Source organism: Silene latifolia, chromosome 5 (genome assembly GCF_048544455.1).
Source record: "Silene latifolia isolate original U9 population chromosome 5, ASM4854445v1, whole genome shotgun sequence".
Classification (NCBI taxonomy): Eukaryota; Viridiplantae; Streptophyta; class Magnoliopsida; order Caryophyllales; family Caryophyllaceae; genus Silene; species Silene latifolia.
Genome location: NC_133530.1, coordinates 52,195,879 through 52,218,546, shown reverse-complemented (window position 1 = coordinate 52,218,546; position 22,668 = coordinate 52,195,879). Strand labels below are relative to the sequence as shown.

The window sequence follows — 22,668 nt, the reverse complement described above, 5'->3', positions numbered from 1 at the left end:
AGTAACGAAGAAATGGCAGCCGTTTGAAGTTCAGTGCGCAAAGCAGGAAATATGCGCTTGAAAGTACTCGATCGAGTAGATTTATGTTCGATCGAGTCCTTTTTCTACTCGATCGAGTAGAGTCAATTTAAGGTTTACTCGATCGAGTAGATTTTCTACTCGATAGAGTGGTTTGAGCTTAATTTTACTCGATCGAGTGATATAAAGTTACTCGATCGAGTGGTTTTGATGTTACGCGGGATTAATTAACTCGTGTTGGGCTTAATTTCGGGATAGACTTTTGTTTTCCTTTTTAAGCTTTCATAATTAGGTCATAAACATACTTTTTGACTGACGCCACTTACTCTCTTAATCTCTCCCTTAAACTTTCCACTGTAACTTTTACTCTTGGATCTCTTGGCTTGGATTTTGGTTGTTCTTTACGCCGGAATCGCTTGTGATTGTAATCTCTTTTCTCCTCTTAATCTTAATCTCATTACTTTCTTGCTTTAATATTTGCTTTATTATCTTAATTATTCTGCCCTAATCTCAGTTTATGCTTAATTTCCGTTATTTCATTATGTCTCTAGTTAGCATATTCATAGTTATTAATATTGACAACATTAGTAATATGAGTAGCTAAGCTCTTTTATGTTGGGATTAGGGAATCCATGGTAGGATTGTGACGATGTAGAGAATAGGCTAGACAATTTATATGTGATAATCTGTCCCCATAGCAATTTAACTGTATCACCAATTTAGTTGAATGCATGCTTCTAAATTATTTTAATTTGGTTAATTTCGTCCCTGGATCGGAAGATTGGAATGAACATACCTGCTATGAACAGTAGACTACCATAATGAGGACGAAAGTTAAGTTAGTGGAAATCTAGGATAGAAAGTGGACCGAAAGGACCTTTCTTGTATCCTTCTCACAGTAGATTGTCTAGGCTATTTGCGATTGAGTCGATAAACTACCATGGTGAACCGAAATCCTGACATGTTCTCTCTTATTTGATCACCTTTATTATATTTTCTGTCTTTTATTGCTCTCCCTTTACTGCTCTTCCCTTTAAACATTCATTAGTTTAGAAAACCAAACTAAAACCCCCCAATTGTGACATAGATAGACGGACTACAGATAGATACCTTGTCTTCCTGTGGAGATCGACCCTACTTGCTGCTAGCTTCTATTAGTTGTATTTAGGTATTATTTTTGGTACAGAAACGACCGTATCAATAAGTTCTCTAGCGTTAGAATAGCTCCCACTGTTTTCACAGTGTGCGGGATCCATCCTCTTGCACATCTCATGATTGCAAGTGTACTCAATTTCCGTTGTAACCATCTCTCATTGTTCTTTATTGCCTAGAACGATTCTAACAAATCCATTTCTTAAATAACATAGCCACAATGGTTCCTTAACCATCTTTAGGTGTTTTGAATACGGTTCTTGTCCGAAACCTTATACAATCTCAACAGTCATTAGTGTAAGCCCTTACACAAATTAGTGAATTGCATCAAAACACTTAACTTTACACCCTTAATGCTTCTACAAGCACTTAAGGATAATCTATATGGCTATTTGGTAACTATTACTTAAATTCGATTTTGAAACAATTCATCATACTCAAAGTATATGAAGTGTTATACATCATTACTCATTTAATTGATCTGGGAGCGGAAGCAAATGGAATCAATCAAATATGTTCAACTCGATTGAACTAATCATGAATCTTATCAACATAAGACTTCTTATTTGACGCTAATATCATGTAGATTTATCTCCATAAATCCGGATATTAAAGATGTATTATAATACTCCAAAAGTCTTAAATCATTCCCAATGATCAATATGTCATCCACATATAAGACTATTTAAAATTATCGTAACTCCCACTAAACTCCATGTATAAACACAACTTCTCGACTTATCGAGAAAAGTTTTATAACATGATCAAAACATTGATTCCAACTCATTGATGTCCTACTTAAGACCTTAAGTTTCACATTATCTTAGGATTGCAGGAATCTACAAAACTCAAGACATGTATTGAATACATTCCTTCTAATTGAAGAAGTGGGTTTTAGATTCACTCGCTATATGTATATCATCATAATGAAACACAATCCCTAAGAAGATCCAAATAGACTTAAGCATTTCAACTAGTGCAAAATCCTTTGCCACCAATCAAGCTTTGATATCTAACAATTCACTTGGAATTTATTTCGGATTTTCATGGCTCCAAGCCTTGTATTGAGTTGTGACTTAAACACTCTCATGTAAGTCATATATTCATTACTTTCCAGAAGTAACTTGAATCAAACAATTTCTTTGTAAGTTGTAAGCTCTTTACTTTCTTAAAACTAACATGTATTCATCATCTTCAACAAGTGATGAATTTGACCTCCTAGGTTTCGAAGAAACAACGTCATGTAGCCAAGAAAATACAGTTTCTTGCGACATACAATTTCATACAATTTTTGACACAATTCTTTTGTGGCTCTTGAATATTTTCTCCCACTCTGTCTTCTAGAAATAAACTTGTATTCTAGAAAGACAGCTTCACGAGCCACAAACCCGTTGTACTCGTGATTATTGTAAGGAAAAATGAGCATTTGTTTCTTGTGAAAACTTACAAGCATGGTACCCTACCATTTCATATCTCATATGATTCGTTTTAGATTTAGTGGAAAAATAATTTAGACAAAATGATGAAATCCCCAAAAGGATCAAGTAACTCAAAGTAACTTGATTAAAGTGCAAACCATATCGAATATCGTTTGATTTCTTATCCAACCACACATTATCCCATAATGCGTGCTAAGAGAGATTAACTTGTGATACTATATCACATTTTCTTTGGCTTATATCAAAGTCTTGACTTTGATAGTCCCATCACGACTAAATCGTGATTCCTGGAACTCTTTGAACTTCTTCAAAGATTTCTCTATTTACCTTATTAAGTGAACACATTAGTGCCAACTTAAATCGTTGGTAAAAGAAAATGATCAACCTATTTTGGATCAATGATTTACAACCTCGATCTCCTTTTCAACCAAAAGCACGAGACATCTTGCTTTGAATACAAGATACGCATATACCATAAGATTAACAATCTAATGGTTCCAAGAGTACTCGATAACTCTTTGCGTTCATCATTCCAGAATTTAAGGTTTAATCTTGGGTTATCAATTTGAGTCTTGCATCATCTACATGATATGTCATTCTAGTTTGGTTTAGAATATAATCACCTTGATAATGGGCTAGCCATACATCAAATCATGGTGTATAGGGTCACAAAAGTGAAACCTCTTTTGTATCTTAACAAGTTTATATTCTTATTTAGAGTTTATGCACTTAATAGTCACAATTAAGTACAACTTTAAACCCAAAAACTAGATTGAGTACACAATGACTCTATCTCTCAACATCATTGTTGCTAGTCGTCATATTCTAATCATCCTATGTATCAAATACAATGATGAAAACCACCATCGGTTTCTAATATTGACGAAGTAGTATTAGCAAAATTTATGTCAATCAAATAAACATTTAAAGAAGAAGGTCCCATTAGATGTCTCACAACTAACTTGTTGATTCTTCAATAATTTGGGGTAGTTTCCTTTCTAGCGTCCAACAATTAAGACAATGGAAACTTTATCGGTCGGGATTGATAGGTTTAGTATTGTTATTCTCAATAACGTTACTTTTAACATTACCTTGTATCAATTCCATTCTAATTTTACTTCTTTGAACCTCGTCCTTTTCTTAACGGTTTAAGAGAATGCTCCCACTCATTTCAATGAGTCTTTGCTAAGAGAAGCAAAATTGAATTTCATGAAGACTACTCTTCAATTCATCCGTTTAGTCTTAAAACTTTCATTGAAGTGGTTGCGGTATTTTGGTCAATTTTGATTTCCTACAAATCTAGTTACCAAAATGATTTAACGTTTCAAAGTACTTAATTCAATTAAGCATATGAGAAACAATTCATTGTAAGTAGATATGTTAGTCAAGAATCAAAAACCCTTTTGATCATGAATATCTTTTATCTATACTCTTTACAAGAGATCCTTCCACTGGATAACACGAGGTTTTAGAAGAAAATTCATATTTGTCTTTAGTTACGATGTTTTAATGGAGATTTGAATTAAAATCGAAATGATATCGTATATAATTTGAGGTAAGGAATTAGAACAATATGATTAACGGAATAATGAAAACAAAAAACATTTATCGTTATAATAATACTTGTAAATAATTTAACAAGATATGAGCATTTATATAGTGACCTCTACCCAACTATAATAAATGATTCCAAGATCCAAATTCATATTAACTTGGGCACGGTAGGGCCGATTCATCCCTTATCAATATAACTCGGTGGATTAACTCTTTAATCGATTCTACTTTTAGAACTCTTGGTCGATAAAATTACATTAATATTTATCTTTAGCCCGAAACACATCCGGCAACCGTCGAGAATACTTTCATTGAGTTCAACCCAAATTTCGAATAAATGTGTCCATGATCCAAATTTACATCAACTTGGGCATCGGTAAAGCCGAATACAACCCTTATCTTTATAAATTCGGTGGGTAGACATTTATCACCCACTTCCCCTACGTAGCAAGGTTTGTATCCCGGTAAGGCCGAGTGCACTCCCTCACGAAATAGGTTTTCATGGTTTCTAATTTTTGGTAAGCAAGTCTCAATTGTTTATTTTAGCGAGAGGTCATGTCAATTTATTATCTATCACGTTTTAAGTGAACTAAAGCGGTGAACTACGATAATTGTAATTGACACGGTCGATAAACTCGATTAAAATGCATGTTTAGTTATGGCGATTTAGCGATGCATGCAACATATAAATAAAATGCAAAGCATGAAAATAAAATCCTAGTATGGCCTTCCTAAAATAGTAAATCTAATAAACTATTACAAATTCGGAAACCAACTCCTTTGGTCCCTTGAGCTTCGATCTTGTCACGCATTTCAAGGCAACACTCTCTTTGATAGATCGCCTTCTCGAGTGGCATCGTTTTCAAGGAACTCCGGAATAAATAAATTAGAAAATGAATTACATAATTTCCTATTATACATTTGTAATAAAAATAAAAATAAATCTATTAAATTACAAAACGGTGATACGAGATCACAATAATTACAACCGAATCGATATTCCCATACATTTCGGGTAATACCAATTAAAACTAAGGTCATACTAAGTAAAATTACATAATTAAAAAATTACATAAAATTAAAATATGACAATCATAAATAAAATGCAGCATTATAATATGTATGAACATGCTAGATTTTATGCTAAATCGCCTTTAAAGAGCCAATATCGCATATTAATCGGTTTTTACGGATTTGCGTGATCTAACCTTTTAAAATCACAATAATTACATAAATTCATATTTATGTACAAGTTAATTAACCTAACCATATTAGGACTCAAAATTAGTCTCCACTAACATTTTGACAATAATTAACCTTGATTTCTTAATATTGTTCATAAATGGACCCAAAATACAAAATTATGCTATAAACTTCAAATTAAATTATAAAAATTTCAAATAATTTCGAAATTTGAAATTTAAACTCATGAATATTCTGGAAAAATACCATGACACTCATAATGTTCAAAACTTAGGTTAAAAATTTCAAAATTTATCGAGAAAAACAATGTTCTTTGTTTATCGGTTTTAACAATTATGACCATAAAAACATGAGAAAAATTATTTTCATCAAATTTTCACTTTTAGATCTGAAATATATGATAAAATGCAACATGTTACGTTTTTTCTTTAGTCATGAAGTATGTTTTAGCATTATTACCAATTATAGTCACTATTTATGTGATTTTTCATCAAAAATTCATAAATCATGCATAAAGACTTCATTATAGCCAAATGTTTTACACACATCTTGTAAAATTGCATGTAACAACATACTAAATTTTCATGACCAGATTCAAAATATAACTCATATTAACTTATTTACCCATTTAAATACGATTTTACCTTGAAAAAACCATATTTCGAGCAAAACAACTCATTTTATCATGAAACTTTACAGGCCATCAGTAGATAATATATGTGAAAAAATATCCAAAAACCACTGAAAAAATCGAAGTTTAGCTATTTTTCGTCCAAAAATGACATTTTTATCATAAAAAATCACATTTTAATGCCAATATTATATAAAATGAACAATAAAATCCATAAATAAACCAAAATGTCCTAAAAATCACTTAGGACCAGAAACTTATAACATGCAAGGTTATTTTTAGGTTTATCTTCATAAAACCAAATTAATTAGTTTTGTATGTTAATCATATAACTCGGAAAAACTATAAACCGATTTGCATGCAAACAACCTTAGGCTCATGATACCGCTTGTTAGGATTCACTAATACCATTACTTTACATATTCATATATGTGACATTTATTTAGTCATAAAATAAAAGCTAGATCTTATGCATGCAAACCAAAACAAGATAAGAGAAGAAATCATCAATCTTACTATATGATTTCGGATTAATGGGCACCAACAAATTCACCTATTTGTTAGTTCTTGAGCTTTCCTTAAAACGGATGAACAAAAGGTCCAAATTAGAACCTCTCCCAAAAGTGAATACCCAAGGAAACCTCTTAATAACCAATATTATTTTGTACTAGAAATAATAGAAGTCTTACTATAAAATTGACACAAAAATATTTTGTATTTTCCCTTGAATATTTCGGTCAAGAGAGGAGCTTTTGTGAGGTTTTTATTTCTCTAAAAGTTTCATAAGATGTAGAGAGATTAGTAATTTCTTACACTATAAATTATATCATAAAAGATGAATGAATAATGGAGAGGAAAAACCCTTGCCTTTTTCTCATGCAAAACCGGTTGGAGGGGAGGAGTATGCCCAATGCATGAGCTAGTTTTTCTACCCAAGAAATAATAGGTATGGAAGGCTAAGACAATAGGTAATTATTGTGTTTTCCACTTAAAAATAATTAACACAATATCAACCATAATCCCCTCCATTTTCGGCACATATATAAAATGGGAGGTCCATTTTATTTTTGTCATTTGTCAATTGTAACATATGTGACATGTTACTTGACATATGAAATTGTAATGTATTTTTAACATATTAAAAATCAACATACTCATAAAATATGTCATATACAAAATCGACTAGTAATTCGTAATTACTTGTACCAAAACGGTTTATCAAATTATAAATTACAACGTCTTGTATTTATAATAAATTATTCATCCAATTTCAATTTCAATTGTTCCGTAAACAATAATTTTATCTAAGTAATAAAACAATTCGATTACTTAGACCGTATCTCATTTAATCAAATTACAATAAGACACGTTAACTTTACTCACAAAATTACCCGTCAATTTTAAGCAATTTAATTAACTCGTATCGGCATACGATTAATTAAATAATCGATTAAGAGTATTTCCCTATAGGTATGACCTAAGGGGATCAATCGATCACCACCGTCGCACGACGAATGTCAAACTCTAGTCGGCCAATCATTACCGATATGTGTGGATCACCGATCAAAATATTACATCCCACATGTATTCTTAAAATGAGATTTAAACATGTGATCATCATGATCGACAGTTGTGATCGCATTATTGTCGGAGGACACATATTCCAACATCTTAAACTTTTGTTGATTCGGATTCGACTAGTACCGACACTACCAAGAAAAAAGGTGGAAGACAAGACGATTATTCTTTGGTTTGGTTGTATTATGAGAAAGTGCCTTGTGACGGTCAAATACAAGGTAAAGAAATCAACTTTACATTCTCTTGTAAAGTTTGTTCCGCGGGGGAGGGGGAGTCGTCCCTTATTAATGGAAGAAGGAACGGAACGAGAACTTTGACCAGTCACTTGGAATGAAAGCATGAACTAATTGTCGAAACACAAAATCAGCGGACGAAAGGCAAAACACCCGACAATTGGTGGCTATGCATCTTCGATGCCCGGTGGAGGTTAACCGGTCTTTTATAACCGAAAAACTGTGGTTGATAAGATGGCTAAATATGTTTGTATGATCGAGCAACCTTTTACTTATGATGATTCTAAAGAATTAGAAGAATTTGTTAAATTATCTTTACAACCTTTTGTATTATAAAGTGTCAAGAAAAACATTTAAAAAAGCGTACTAAATCTCAATATGAACGAGCTAAAAATGAATTGATTGCTTTATTTTTCATCATATGAAAACCGTGTTTGTTTTTCATCATATGAAAGTGATTGTTGGACATCTAAACAAGCTGAACCCTATTTATATATTATTTTACATTGGATTGGTAATGATTTTAGATTAGATAAACGTATAATTACTTTTGATTTAATGGAAGAACAATACACCAATTATAATATTTTCACTCGTATTAACAACACAATTACCGAGTTTAAGTTAAGCAACAAAATTATGTCTATTTATTTTGATAATGCTTCCACAACCCAAAATGCATTGATAATGTTAAATTACAAATGAAAATGTTGTTCAAAGGATAACTTGTCCATGTTAGATGTTGTGCTTACATTATTAAGTCATCCGCATAAGAAGGTATATCTTCGTTATTTCCTTTATTATACCCAATTAGAAGTGTAATTAAATGGATTAGAAATGAAATGAATTTTAGATGTGAATTTATTGATTGTGTAAACGTCTGGAGTTAAGGCCTAAGAAATGGTCATTAGATACACCAAAAAGATGGAGTTCAACTCATAAAATGCTATTTGATGCTATCAGATATAAAGATGTTATCACTCATTTGTATAATGAACACGAGGCTCATAAAGACAATGTCAACTTAATTAATGAATCTATGTGGTTACTTGCCAAACATGTATGCGATTTGTTAAAAGTTTTAAAGATGTAACAAATGTTTTTTCTCAAGTTTATAACCTTAATGTCATTGTGTTATTTTGCGATGTTGCTTCATCGTTGATGCAATGAAACAATGTGAAAATGTAGATTGCTTAAGATCGGTTTTTGCTAAAATGAAGAAAAAATGGTTAGATTATTTTATTCAATTTCCCACTATTTATTGTGTTGGTTTGATATTTGTTCTATGTGTTAAAGCAAGTGGTTTAAAAGACATGTTATATTTTTATTACAAAATTTTAGGTTTCATATTGTGCATCAATTATATGCTCTTTATGAAAATGAACTTGCGGGGGAATGTGGATCTAGTTCTAAGAAGTCTAAAATAATGCCGACTAAGACTATTTTTAACCGCCCAATAGCTTGTAACTCTTAACAAAACACAATCAACTAGTACTACTTCTAGAACATCTTCCACCGCTTATACTATAACCGAATATTTAAACTTTGACCATCGTTCCGTTGGGGGGCAACAATCCGAGATTCTAACACGGTGGAGGAATCACTCCGCCCAATTTCTCATATTATCCAAAGTTGTTAGGGATGTACTAGTAGTGCCCAGTACTACCGGTGCGTCCAAGTCTACTTTTAGTGGAGGTAGAAGGGTTCTAGATGAAAAAAGATCAAGCTAGGACTCAAAAACCGTCAAAATGTGTGTGTGAAAAAAAACTTGGGATCAAGCGGAAAAAAGATGTTAAGGAGATAATGATGAAGAAGAAGAAAGTGATACAAATGAATTATTGACAACCGATGCTTCTTCCGTGCCGAAACTCCCGTCGAAACCGATGAAGATTGATTACTGCCCAACACCGCCAGTCCGCCATAAAGATAAGTAAGAGAAGTGAAGAACTACGTGGGTTTTGATTCTTTTGAGATACGCAGACATCCAAATTAACGTAATTTGAAAAATAATAAAAATATTTGATATCGTTTTAAAGAGCTACATTAATTTCGATCAAGCCTTTTTTTTCTATTTTTAAACACTAAATAACTAAAACTTACCAAAAAAAAAATAACAACTAAATACTTCCTCCTATTCTGAATAACTCTCCCTATTTCCTTTTCCGTGTGTTCACAATTTCTTCCCTATTTCTATGTTTGGGAAGTGTTTGTGGTAAGAATTTAGTTCTATGGCGAGGTAGTGTGTTTGTGTGGTCCAATTTAATCATATAGTAGGATAGTGTGCTTCCTTAATCTTTGTGTCAAAACAAAAGGGGAATGTTATGGAGGATAAGAGGGAGTAACTAATATCGACAGTTTACAAATAACGATATTACAACTAAATGCTCCTAGTTTAAAAATAACGATTATTACAATTTACAACACTAAATAACAAAAAAAAGGACCAACTGTCCGGCCCGCACCCAGCTCGCTAACCCATCACTCACCCGTGCCGATTCAAGGCCACCAATCTCCAGCCTGGCCCGCTTTTAGCACGACATCACCCAGCCCACAGTGTGAGCTCGACCCTCCCCCTAACCCAGCACGCCCCATGCTGAACCGCCCCCAAGTCCACCTCTAACTCCAAGTATTGTATATATGGAGGTGGTAAGTAGATGAGTGATATCATTGGGATGATGTTATTAAGTGACATCACTCCAATGATGTCACTAGCATGACTTGTCTGGCGGATATCTAGATTAAGAGGTTCTCCGTCTAAGTAATATTCGGATTTTAAAGTCTTTTAGACCCGAGTGGGCCATCAAGGCTCGTCAACCGTGCCAGTTTGTCTGGGGTATTATATTTATTTTACGGAAAATTCACGTGGTACCCTTGAACTTTGTCATTTTGTACTTGGTACCCAACTTTTTAAGTTTATGCACATGATATCCTTGAGATTTGATTTTCAAGCACAACGTGCCCTTTTTATTGTGTTTAAAATTTTCAATTGAGTATAAATCATAGAACAAAAATCGGATTTGACTAATTTTTTTTCCTAACTGATTACCTCTTCGAGATCTATAAATTGATAAAAAGAAAGTGGTCATTCGGAAATTTAAGATAGAAATATATGGTTGATTTGAGATTTTCGTTAAAAAAAACCTTATAAAATGTCAGTCGACGATTTTTTTTTCTCAAATCGTAGATTATGACAAGATAATCATTTTAAGAAAAAAATTTGGCTGATTCTGAATTCCAATTTAGGAGTTATGCACAATTGAGTTTTTTTATAGCGACAAAAAAGGCATGTTGTTCATGAAAATCAAACATGGAGGGTATCATATACACAAACTTAAAAAGTTGGTTACCACGTACAAAATGACAAAGTTTAAGGGTACCACGTGAATTTTCCGTTTATTTTATACCCTAACAAAAATGATTGAAGTGAAAGAAATACTAACTCACCTCAAATCCTTAAGTTTGTGAAAAAAAAATGGCAGCCATATTAGTGGAACTTGGGAATTGGGGCGTATTCTACATCAAACTTAACACTAAATTAACAGTTAATGTATTATACAATCGGTTGTATATACAACTTATTCAATATTGTTGAGCTTTGTTATAAAGTTGTCGAGCTCTATTAACAAAATTATCAAGCCATGGTACAAAGTTATTGAGCTTAACAGAATAATTATTAAGCTCAATAACTTCGTAAAATAGCTCAATAACTTTTAAAATAACTCAACAGCTTTGTGTGAGAGCTCGATAACTTTGATGCAGTTGTATAATGCTATTATACAACTGGTTGTAGGATAGTATTTGTGCTAAATTAATAACCACTAGACTACATTAGCTGTAAAAAAAAATTAAAGCCCTAAATAATATGAGTAAAATTCATGTTTCAAACGTTTTTATTTCAGATTTTCATGTTTTTTGGCCAGGCTCCGCAAGACGAATTTTGGGCCAAAATTTCGAGGGCATGTACTATCGCATGGGCCGCACACCCTCAAAGACGAACCTGGGTTATATTTCCTTTGTTATTTCGAGATTATGGGTGATGGAAGCATACTATGATTTTCATTTTTTTGTAACTTATGTTGTTGGCCTTGGACATGAGTTAATTTCACTTAAATAGACTATTAAGATAGTAACTCGTAAGTTGACTTGACAAACGGGTCAGTTCGGATCAATTTTGGGTTTGGGTATTTTGGGTTTGTAGACTTTGGGTCGGGTCGGGTCATATCAGGTCATTTCAGGTTCGGGTCCTTTTCAGGCTAGCTATGATAAAGTTATTTGTGGATAATAATTAATTTGCAACAATAAACATTAGGGCGGGTTATATCAGTACGAGTCAAGTTCAGGTCTTGAGTTCGGACATCCGATCGGGTTATTCGGATCGGGTTAATTTTGTCAGGCCTTCTCTTAAGTTAGATAATACCAGCAGGGTATTAATATTTAATTGTTAATTTGTTTGGTTCTAAACCTCCTTTAAAATAAAAAAAAAAACACGAACTCTTATTTAAGACCATAAATTAAACAACACTCACAACTATTTTAAATAATATTAAAATGAAATTGTGGTGTGGATTTTAAGTTAAGAGTGTCTTAAACAAGACCTACAATTCTGAATTATTGTGTTGTCTGAAAAGTGAAAATCTCACCTCAACTTGTCTCATCTTCTCAGGTAAGTTTTCACTTGGTGATTCAAATTTAGCTTACTAGCAGTCTAGCACCATTTCATCGTACTTGATTGTTCAAGAAACTACAATTCCTTGTCAAAGCTGCCATCTTTTTTAAAAAACTTTAACACATTTTCTGAAATTACATTATTGTTTATAAGCCTAACTTAAAAATAAATGTATAAATTGTTAAAATAACAACAATTTCTTGGTAAAGTTGAAATCTTTTTTACTGATACTTGGAGATACAAGCTACATGTGGACCATTATGTTACATTTTCTTTGGGATTTATTGAAATTCGAAATGATTAGAGTTATAGTTCCTTGTTATTTCGAGATTATGGGTGATTTTCTGTAAATGTATGTCCATTGGCCTTCCTTGTAAATGATAGAGATGGGTGGAATTAAGGAGTACCCATTATGGATATTGGGGTGGGGGACAGCGGTCTCGGAGATATTAAAGGGGATATGGGAGATAGAATTCGAGGGTTGGGGAACACAACGACTGTGGTGGGTTTGGATGGGGAGAGCGGCCTTGGTGTGGGCAACAACCTACTTAGATTCGGCTAAAACTAGTGTGTGTTTAAAATGAACTATATGCGAGTGTGGAGCATTCAACACATCACACATGTATGTGGTATCGGAGTACTATAGGCAGCAAACGATGGTCGGATTGTTAGGGATGAAATGTTGGTTATGAGGACTGAAGCAAGATAGCTGATTAAATTGAAAAAGATAGTTAATGATCTATAGTGAATGAAATGATCAGATCTTACTGAATGAAGATGTCTTTCCACATAAATACATTTATTTCTTAGTAAAATTATCATCTCTTCTGTTAGCTATTCTTCTCATCAAACAATTTAATCTTCTTTTCAATGTCGGTTTTTTACTTAGAGAAGGATTAGAGGAGAATGAAGATATGATTTAATTATGTTCATAGTTGTAAAATGTAGGATTGTTTGATCATAGTGGTAACTTGTTTCTTCTTTTGCCTTTTCTTTTATGCAGCTACATAGATGGACAAACTTGAAGAAATGCTTAAGGAATACTCTCTTTGCGAGACACATGAGCATGGTAATGAGTCGAGCAAATCAACTACAACTACCATAAATCACTCTCAACTCTGTAAGTATTGTTACACTTGATTTATTTTTAATAAAAGCAACAACAAGTTTTGTAAAATATATTTCACGTGCGACTTCGATCAATATAGACCGTTTTTGTTTGATGAAGGTAATGACTAATGATATCTTCTGTTAATGTTAAATATTCTTCTCATCAAACTATTTAATCTTCTTTTCAATGTCGATTTTTACTCAGACAAGGAGTAGAGGAGACTGAAGGTATGATTTCATTCTGTTCTTAGTGCTACCTTGTTTTTTTCATTCAGCTATACAAATGGACAAATTGAAGAAATGTTAAAGGAATGTTCCAATTATGAGGACTATGAGCATGATCAAGAGTTCAGCAAATTGACTACGGCCACCACTAGTCACTCACTAAACTGTAAGTAATCTCACATGTTCTCTTTTTTTTTTTTTTTTTTTTAAATTAAAGAAGGGATGCATTTTGTATGTTAAGAGTAAGGCAGTCTATGAATTGTGGCGATTGAGGAAGGCCGTATATGAATTGTGGCATTGTGGCGTCAATGTAGCTCTTTGAAGAACACGGTATATGATTTTTGGCGTCAACTTGGCTCATTGCAAAATGCAGTATATGAAACAGTATACAAAGTCATATGGATATTGTAGTCTTAAACCAACCACAGTGTCAGCAGGCGTGAAACAGTATGAGTGGTAAAACAAAAGTGGGGAAGTAGACCAATCTTCAGTTGAAATACATTTGTAAACGATGAGTGGAATAGTCTCGGCATTATTCCAGCATGTAGGAATTGAAGAGATTTAGGGTGTGTTTGGAGGGAAAAGAAAGGGAGGGAGAGCAGGGAATTTAAAATCTCTTGTTTGGATAGCAAATGAGGGTGGAGGGAAATGAAGGGGGAGTGATTTGAAGGGATTCAATTTCTCTCCTCCAAGCCTAATTAAAATCTCTCCATAATAGGTAAGATTTGGAGGGAAATTGTATCCAAACACCCACACTCCATTCCCCCTCACCTTCCTTTCTCTCCCTTTCCCTTCCCTCCTTCCCCCTCCCTTCCCTTTCCTTCCATTTTTGCTATCAAACACACCCTTAAGGATGCCTATATCAATCGGCATTATTCCAGCATGTAGGAATTGAAGAGATTTAAGGATGCCTGTATAATTAAGGAAGAAACAGGTGCTTCACAAGGGAGACATCATAAGTGATACTTAGATTTGGCGGATAAGGAATTAAGACTCTTGTGAGGAAGGATCTTTTGTTACTGCGCCAGTTTGATTAATCCCCAACTACATTTAAATTCGTGTGTTTTAACTCGAATCACCAACATTGATTCAAGCCTTTTCAAATCTTATTTTTTTGTCTCTGTTTTTTTTTTTATCAGTTATTGCATCCAGTTGGCTAGACTGTAGTTAGCAGCTATGTTGCACAAGACAACAAGAGAGAACACTTCGAAACTTTAACTTAGACTAAAACTCTGAAACCTCTTCATAAAATAGATGTGTCTATACTATCCGATACTCTACTCTTAAGTTGTATAAAAAGCAGTTGGTAGTACAGTGCCGTTGCTACAATTTGATAAGTGTGCGGAAATTATAGTTGTTATAGCTCTGAAATAGTCATAATGAGATGTTTAGATGCAAGAGCTTTTTCCATATAAAATTTGAGAAAGCTAACATTTAGCGAAACTTAAAACTCCTTTTGAGCAAGTTATGTTTGATTGAAAATTATTCCTCTACTTGTATTCTTTTGTTCAGTGCAGCATATAGAGAGATGCGATGATGAACAGGATTGCATCGTCCAAGATCAAACGTATAATTCCATGGATTTCATTGGACTTCCATTGGTTTCTAATAACAGTGAAATAGAAGGTCTTGAAGGGGTTTTAGAAAAAACTACTGGAGTTAAAGTAGGCGTTATTGATTCATATTATCAATCAGAGATTTGTTCCAATGATTACGATGCATTTAAAAGGTAGCTAATTACCTTTTGAAATTGTTTACGAGTTACAAACATTATACTTTCAATTTTATTCTGACTTCTTAACATATAGGACACCAATATTGCAATCGGTTCATGATTGTGATCAAGAAACAAAGTTGTCCGGACATGGATTTCTATGTGCCTCAATTCTAGCCGGAAAACCTCAACCAGCTGATTTTTTTGGATTATGTCAAGAAGGGACGATTAGAGGAGTTGTTCCGGATGCACAATTGCATTTATATGCGGTTGGATGCATAGAATGTAAGCGAGACGAGGAGATGCTTGCAAGAGCCGTGGATTTAGCAATAAAAGATGAAGTTAGGGTTATTTCAATGTCTCAAGGATTGCGTGGAGTTAGTTTTAAGGATTTTGATGCTAAGTGGAGCTTTGATGATGATATTTTAGCTCAAAGGACCCTTGAAGCTTTTAGGAACAACATCTTGACTTGTGTCCCGGCCGGTAATGATGGGCCAGCGAGCGAATCCTTGCTATATGGATATCCTTGGTGTGTTAATGTAGGGGCTTGCACTACTGGCAAGAACTTAATTACTAAAGTGACTCTAGGTACACAAAAACCAAAAGAGAACTCCCTAAACATGTCAAGATCTTAAGAACAGTTGTAAATGACAAAAATGAGGAGATAAACATATTGGATGAAATTGAGGTAGTATACGAGTCTTTGTATATTTCCAACTATTTTTCACTTCTATACTATACATTTGGAGACATGGAGTAACATAATTTCTGCTATTTTGCTGATGACCTAGGGGATATCTATGAACATTGTCGAGACTCAGTTTCGTCCTTTGAGGTGAAAAATATTATGTATATTTATATTAAATTACCAATATAATTCAAATATATTGATATCTTTTTTAACAAATTCATATTGTTGATATGATTATGATGCAGAGTTTTGCGGAACCTTCCAAAAGATAAAGAAGGAATTTTAGTTGCATATCAGAATCTTGTCAAGTGGATACGCCCCTTGAAGAAACACAGGATGAACTTGTATTTATTAACTACAACCCAGTGGCCAATGGTGCGTCTGAGCTGTGATAATTGTAAAAGGATTAACGACTGGCGAGACCTTGGGTATGTTTTTGGCGCGATATTTGAACCGTTAAATTCTTTAAATGTTATTCAACTATCAATTTACCAGTATAAGACCAAGATAAAGGCGTTAGATGGAAGTTGATTTTTTGAGTAGGATTCTAGGTGTTTTCTAGAATATAGGAGGTGTTGGTGATATTACTCTTGCTTATGTTATACTTCACGTTGCCTTTATTCTTGCTGAAGTGAAAACTATACATTTTTTGTAAACTACAGATTTAGAGAGAACAGCTTTGAGGAACTTTACGTGAGTTTCTCTAAGAGCACTCCTGGTTTAGATGCAAGAGGGAGTTATGTACCAGAATTCACGGGTAGAGGACCATCACGAAAATGTCCTGAAATAATTATGGTACTTCATATTTATTTTCATTTTTTTTCTTTTTCTTTTATCTTCATGCTTTAATTAGACTATTCATGAATGTTTTAATTGACTTGTAGCCGGATTTAGTTGCCCCTGGCTGCAATATTCTTGGCTCCCACCCAAAAAGCATTCCATTTGGTTCCGTCATGAAGAAAAAAGAGAATGAGAATTCATTTGTAAAGGAAGATTTATTTGAGAGCCAAAAGATCATGACAGGAACATCCATGGCTACTCCACATGTTGCAGGGCTCTTTACGGCTCTTTTGAGTAGTCGTCCCGAATGGCCTGTTGCAAGGGCAAAATCTGCTGCCATTACTACAGGTATTCAACTCCTCTATGATATCCTTATGGAAAAAAGTTGATTTTCAAACTCTTAGTTCTTCCTGCAATCTTAACCCATCCCAGTCCTAAACTTCCCATTTCTGACACATTGAAGCAAACATTCCTTAGCATTAGCAATACCTCCTGTTTTCTGTACCAGCACATTTCTCACCTGAATGATGTTGCGCCAACTTTCAGAGTGGTAGCTCTTTACATCCCCAGTCCAACATGCTTAATATTATAGACCAGGTTCCACTGACTCCAAACACGTTCAGAATGATTGTCAATTATCCAAAGCCACTTACAAAGTGTACACATATTCCAGGACAACACTTCTTTAATCTGAAAAACTTCCTGATGAGGAGCACAACAGGAAACCCAGCTCTTCGTAATCATTTTCCTGCTGCCCTCAGTAATGTTCCACCAAAAAATTCTGCAGAATTTGCTTATGAGCCTAATAATTCCTTTTGGAAGTAATATGTAGAACACCTGTATTGTTCCATACCAAAAGCCACTGAATTAAGTTCCCAGCATAGGACAAAAGGTGGGTAGACCAGTGATTCATTCAATGATGACTGAACTTTGTTAAGTAGATCAGAAAACATGTGTGTATTCAATTTCCCTCATTCATTGGAACCCCCAGATACTTGAAAGGGAAGGTCCCTTCAAGGTATCCAGTTTCCATAATAAGAATACTATTCTTAACCTCTTCTTTCACCCCTCCTATGTATATCAGTATATGTTAGTCTTATCAGGGTTTTTGCACATAATCCTGATACTTTAGCTAACTGATCCAAGGAATGAATAACAGTCCTAACAGAGGGGAGGTCATCTCACAAAAATCATCAAATCGTCTGCAAAGCTGAGGTGATTACGCCCAATTCTGCCACATTTTGGATGATAGGAAACCTGTGCCTCCTTATTAATGCTCCTTAAAATTCTAGATAGGATCTAACAAAGATGAAAGGAGATAGCGGATCTCCTTGTCTAAGACCACTTTCCTCTTTGAAAAAACCCACATTGTCACCATTGATTTTCAAGCTAAACCATTTTGAAGTGATGCATCCAATAACCCAATTTGCAAACTGATCAGGAAAGTTAAGTACCTTCATCATTTGTGCAACAAATTCCCATTGAAGGGAATCAAATGCCTTTCTTATGTCCACCTTTATGAGACATCCTGTCCATAGCCCTTAACAAGTGATTGGGTTGGTATAATTTTCTCAAAAATGCATCTTCCCTTCACAAATGCTCCTTGTTCCTTGCCAGTGAGACTGGGTAAAATGGGCGTAAGTCTGGCACATATGATTTTACTAATAGCCTGGTATAAAACAGTACAACAAGCAATTGGCCTATAGTCAAGGGCAGTTGACACCACTGCCTTCTTAGGGATCAGAGTCAAGAGAGTAGTATTGGCTTGTTTAGGTAATTTCCCTTTTTTGATACAAAAATCCTCTTTGATAATGCTCCAAGAATGCTTAAAAAAGTGAGAAGAAAAACCATTTGAGCAGGTAAAGGCCCATACTTAAGAGGGATACTTTCCCAAGTTTCCTTCCCATGATCACTGCATTCCTCATTCCAGCAACTGAGGTAGTTGTCGTGACCTCCTTAAAGTATCTGAGATCGGAGGGAAGAGTCCATGGCAATTTGCCATCTTTCCCAATTCCCATAACTCGAGTTGCAGCAACGACAACTTGGTAATGCCTGATAACACCATGCAGCATTGCTCAAAGATTTATTGAGCTTTCACTTGCACTGGCCATATTCACAAAAAAGGCAGAATAGGCCCCAAGCACTCCCCTGCTACTGTAACCTGCAAGGCCGATGCTGCACATCCTTGTCCTTCCTGTGACTGCGACATCCACTCTGTTAATCCCCTTGCTCGCCGCCAGGACTGTCTCCCTCTCGTCCCTTTCTTTGACACCCCTTCCGCAACCCCAGCCCTAACCCTAACCCTGATTCCGACTCCTCTTCTGCCGCTGCTGCTAGCTCTGCTGCTATTAGTAAGCTCTTTGGGGACGAGTATTACTCTGACTCCGATGACGCTGAGGCAGCGTCTTGGCTCCTGGCAAACCCCAAGGCTGCTGAGGAGCATAAGTCTATCGACTTCTTGTTCGCTGGCGGCCCTAATGAGAATCAGGTTGATCCTTATTTAGATTTAGACTTTGCTGCCGATCCTAAGCCCCAGTGTGGATGGTGTTGTTCCCGATCCGGATCACAAGTATCATCATTCCTCCATGTACTTACTGACTTCCTACAGTCGTAACTTTGATAAAGAAAATACTAATGGATATGACGCTCTTCTCAAGCATTTGAGCAATGACGTTCTCAATGTGCAGCTTGGTTCCAAGTAGACTTCTATAATAATCCACAAAACCCTGATTCACATCAGCAAGCCCCTCTTTTAAATGTCCAATGTTGTCCTTGATTTTCCCAATCAAATTCTGGTGCTTCCGAACAGCAATTTTTGAGAAAAAATATCCAGTTGAAGGATCATTGAACTTAATGTTCTGAATCTTTGGCCTCTGCATCAAAGAACTCATTTCAGCTTTTTTAAAAATTAAAAATAATGTAATCCTGCAGCACCCCTTTTTCTTTTGCAATTAGAGCCTGGTCAAGAGGAGCTCTTTGCAATTGTATCTGACAGTCTTGTAATTCCAGTATAATTATTTTTATGCAAAGTCCAAGAGAACCCTTTTAACATTCCTCAACTTTGCAAATATTCTGAACATTGCATTTCCACTAACTTGAGAATTCCAAGCTTGCAAGACCATAGTATCATAATCCTTGTGCTCCACCCAACAATTCAAAAAACTAAATCTCCTTTTAGGTTGATGCTGTTCCTTGATAGTAATAAGTAAGGGAAGATATTGGCCTGAGTATTAGGATGGTCAATCAACCATTGAGGATTAATCAACATCCTATCAAGTTTAGACCAAATTCTACTATCTAGCCCTCTTTTATTAGTCCAAGTATGTTCACATCCGAAACAGTGAATGTCATCCTGAGTACAATCAAGTATGCATTGGTTAAAAGAAAGCATTTTAGATAAAGCTCCCCAACAATATTGAAATCACCCATAACCCCTAGCACCATTACTTCCATACACCATAGTAATATGGAAAATCTTGTTAGACCCATGATGTAGAACTTCCACATGGACCAGTTGATCATGAACCTGAACCCTGGAAGAAATCCCAGTCACCAATCTAGAACTTCCATATTCTGCCATTATAATGATGTGAATAATATTAATAACACAAAAAAAAAAAAAAGAGAAATTATTTCTGATAATAGCAGCAGCAATATTATGTTTAACTATGGTTTCAAAAAGTCCGAAGACTTGAACCTTATTAGCAAAAAGATAATCCCTAACCTCTTGCTGCATGCTGCTTTAAAAGGATCGTTAAAGCCTCTAATGTTCCATGAGGATATGATCATTTAAATTGATGTCTGGAGGTTATCCTTCCTGATTATATAGACTGATATCCTCCATTAACACACCCAAACCAGCCCTTCCTTCAAGTAGTACAGCAAAGGTATTAAGAATAGTAACGTCAGCATGCTCCATTTCCATTACTATGTGTACATTAATAAATCATTTCTTTCCCGGTTGAATTGTTTTTTTTTTTGTAGCTTCAAGTTTTGCGGATCGCAATCTCTTTGGAGACGAGTTTATGTTTGGGGCAGGGTTAATGCAATTAAAAAATGCTCTGAACCCAGGGTTGGTGTATGATGTTTCCTATGAACATTATATGGAATAATATGTCAAAGGGAAACGGGAAGTGGATCATTTAAATCTGCCTTCTTTTGCCGCATCTTTTACCCAAAATCATGAAAAGTGTGTACGAAGACTTGGTAGAGAATTGACAAACATTGATGAAAAAGAGGTACACTATGAATCTGAGATCAAACTCTTTAACACGAGTTTGGACAAAAAAGCAAGCGTAACTGTGTTCCCAACTAGTCTCAGATTTTCACCTGGACAAAAAAGGATATTTACGTTGAAAATCGAATTATGTCCTCAACCAATGGGTCACATTTCGGGGGTATTGATTTGGAAGGAAAAAACTTGTAACCTCACTGTTGTTAGTCCCATCCATTTGTATCATAAAAGTGCGTTTGATAGACGTCTATGGTACTATGAAAAGACGGCTCAAGAGAACAAGAAGATGCAAGAATTAATGCCACAAGACAACCTGGGTGATGAGGAAGAAAAGATTCCGAGTAAAGATGTAAAAGGCAAAGGAAAAATGACGGAAGAGAATGTGAATGAAAAGAGACTGACGGGGCAAAAGAGGTCAAGGTAGACGTCATCGCTTCACAAACCAAGTTTGTTGCTCATCAATCATTAATACTAGTAAGGATTGAAACTGGAGAACATTTTTAATTTGAGATGGAACTTTTTAACAAATGATTTTGTAATTAGGTAGTATCAAATTTGTTAGTGTAGACTTTTATCAGAAAAGAATGCCTGAGTACTACTAATCTTTCATCACCCAGGTTTATGGTGGTTTTTAGCCTATGTTGCACTATTATTTTTCTTTCCCATAATAATCAGACGACACAAAATTTTCTCAATGGGCAATGGTTAGTCTTCCTTAAGACGGACTTTAAAACGGGTAAAGTATTATTCACTTGTGTATATAAGACAAATTTGTAGGTTTCACTATATATTTTGTTTTTGTCTTATTCATTTTTTTTTTCAACTTATCTCATCTTTTCGAATGAGAAGGTAAGTTGAACCACCGGCTTTCAAACCATCTCGAAAGAGTTGGACATGAATGTCCAATAGAAGCCATGAAGTCAGCAACCTTGTTGGTTTCACGAAAGCAGTGTTTAATTATCACTTCATCTTTGATAATACTAGAAATTTCCCAAGGAATTTGCCAATTATTACGGATTGAGTTAATAACACATAAATTATCACCCTCAACAATTAACTTTGAGATTTCTAAGTATTTAGCTGCTAAAATGCCTTCTTTTAAAGCGAGAGCTTCCGCAACAAGAATACTATTGGATCCGCACTTTTTTGCTCCCAACAAAACGACATTACCTTTATGATCTCTTATAAAATATCCTAAAACAGCTTTATTGCCTTCTATTTTTAATCCGTCAAAATTTAGTTTTAAGAAACCGTTTTTGGGTTTCTCCCACCAGATTTCTTCCTTACTAGCAATGTTTCTACCTGACTCGTCTTTCTCGGAATTGTTGAGATCCTTATGTCTAGTCTCATTCCAAGTCTTAGTGCTATTATTACATATAGTAATAAGTTTGCTAATATTGATATGAACATTATTAAAGATAATGTCATTTCTATAAAACC

The 22,668-nt window shown here is 34.6% G+C and overlaps 1 protein-coding gene across 2 annotated transcripts; it reads left to right on the top strand.

Moving 5' to 3' along the window:
- The first annotated feature begins 12,357 nt into the window (after positions 1–12,357).
- LOC141657398 (cucumisin-like) lies at positions 12,358–21,889 on the top strand. 2 transcript variants are annotated; one of them, XM_074464627.1, is made up of 10 exons: positions 12,362–12,471; positions 13,478–13,594; positions 13,860–13,975; positions 15,322–15,538; positions 15,618–16,211; positions 16,315–16,358; positions 16,460–16,642; positions 16,877–17,009; positions 17,099–17,342; positions 20,979–21,889. In XM_074464627.1, the coding sequence occupies exons 6-10, from the start codon at positions 16,324–16,326 to the stop codon at positions 21,104–21,106; spliced, it is 723 nt and encodes a 240-aa protein (XP_074320728.1). In that variant the 5' UTR covers positions 12,362–12,471; positions 13,478–13,594; positions 13,860–13,975; positions 15,322–15,538; positions 15,618–16,211; positions 16,315–16,323; the 3' UTR covers positions 21,107–21,889. The 2 variants fall into 2 exon arrangements, with proteins under 2 accessions (XP_074320727.1, XP_074320728.1); XM_074464626.1 differs by lacking the exons at positions 16,315–16,358; positions 16,460–16,642; positions 16,877–17,009; positions 17,099–17,342; positions 20,979–21,889 and having other exon boundaries at positions 12,358–12,471; positions 15,618–16,210.
- Positions 21,890–22,668: the final 779 nt, after the last annotated feature.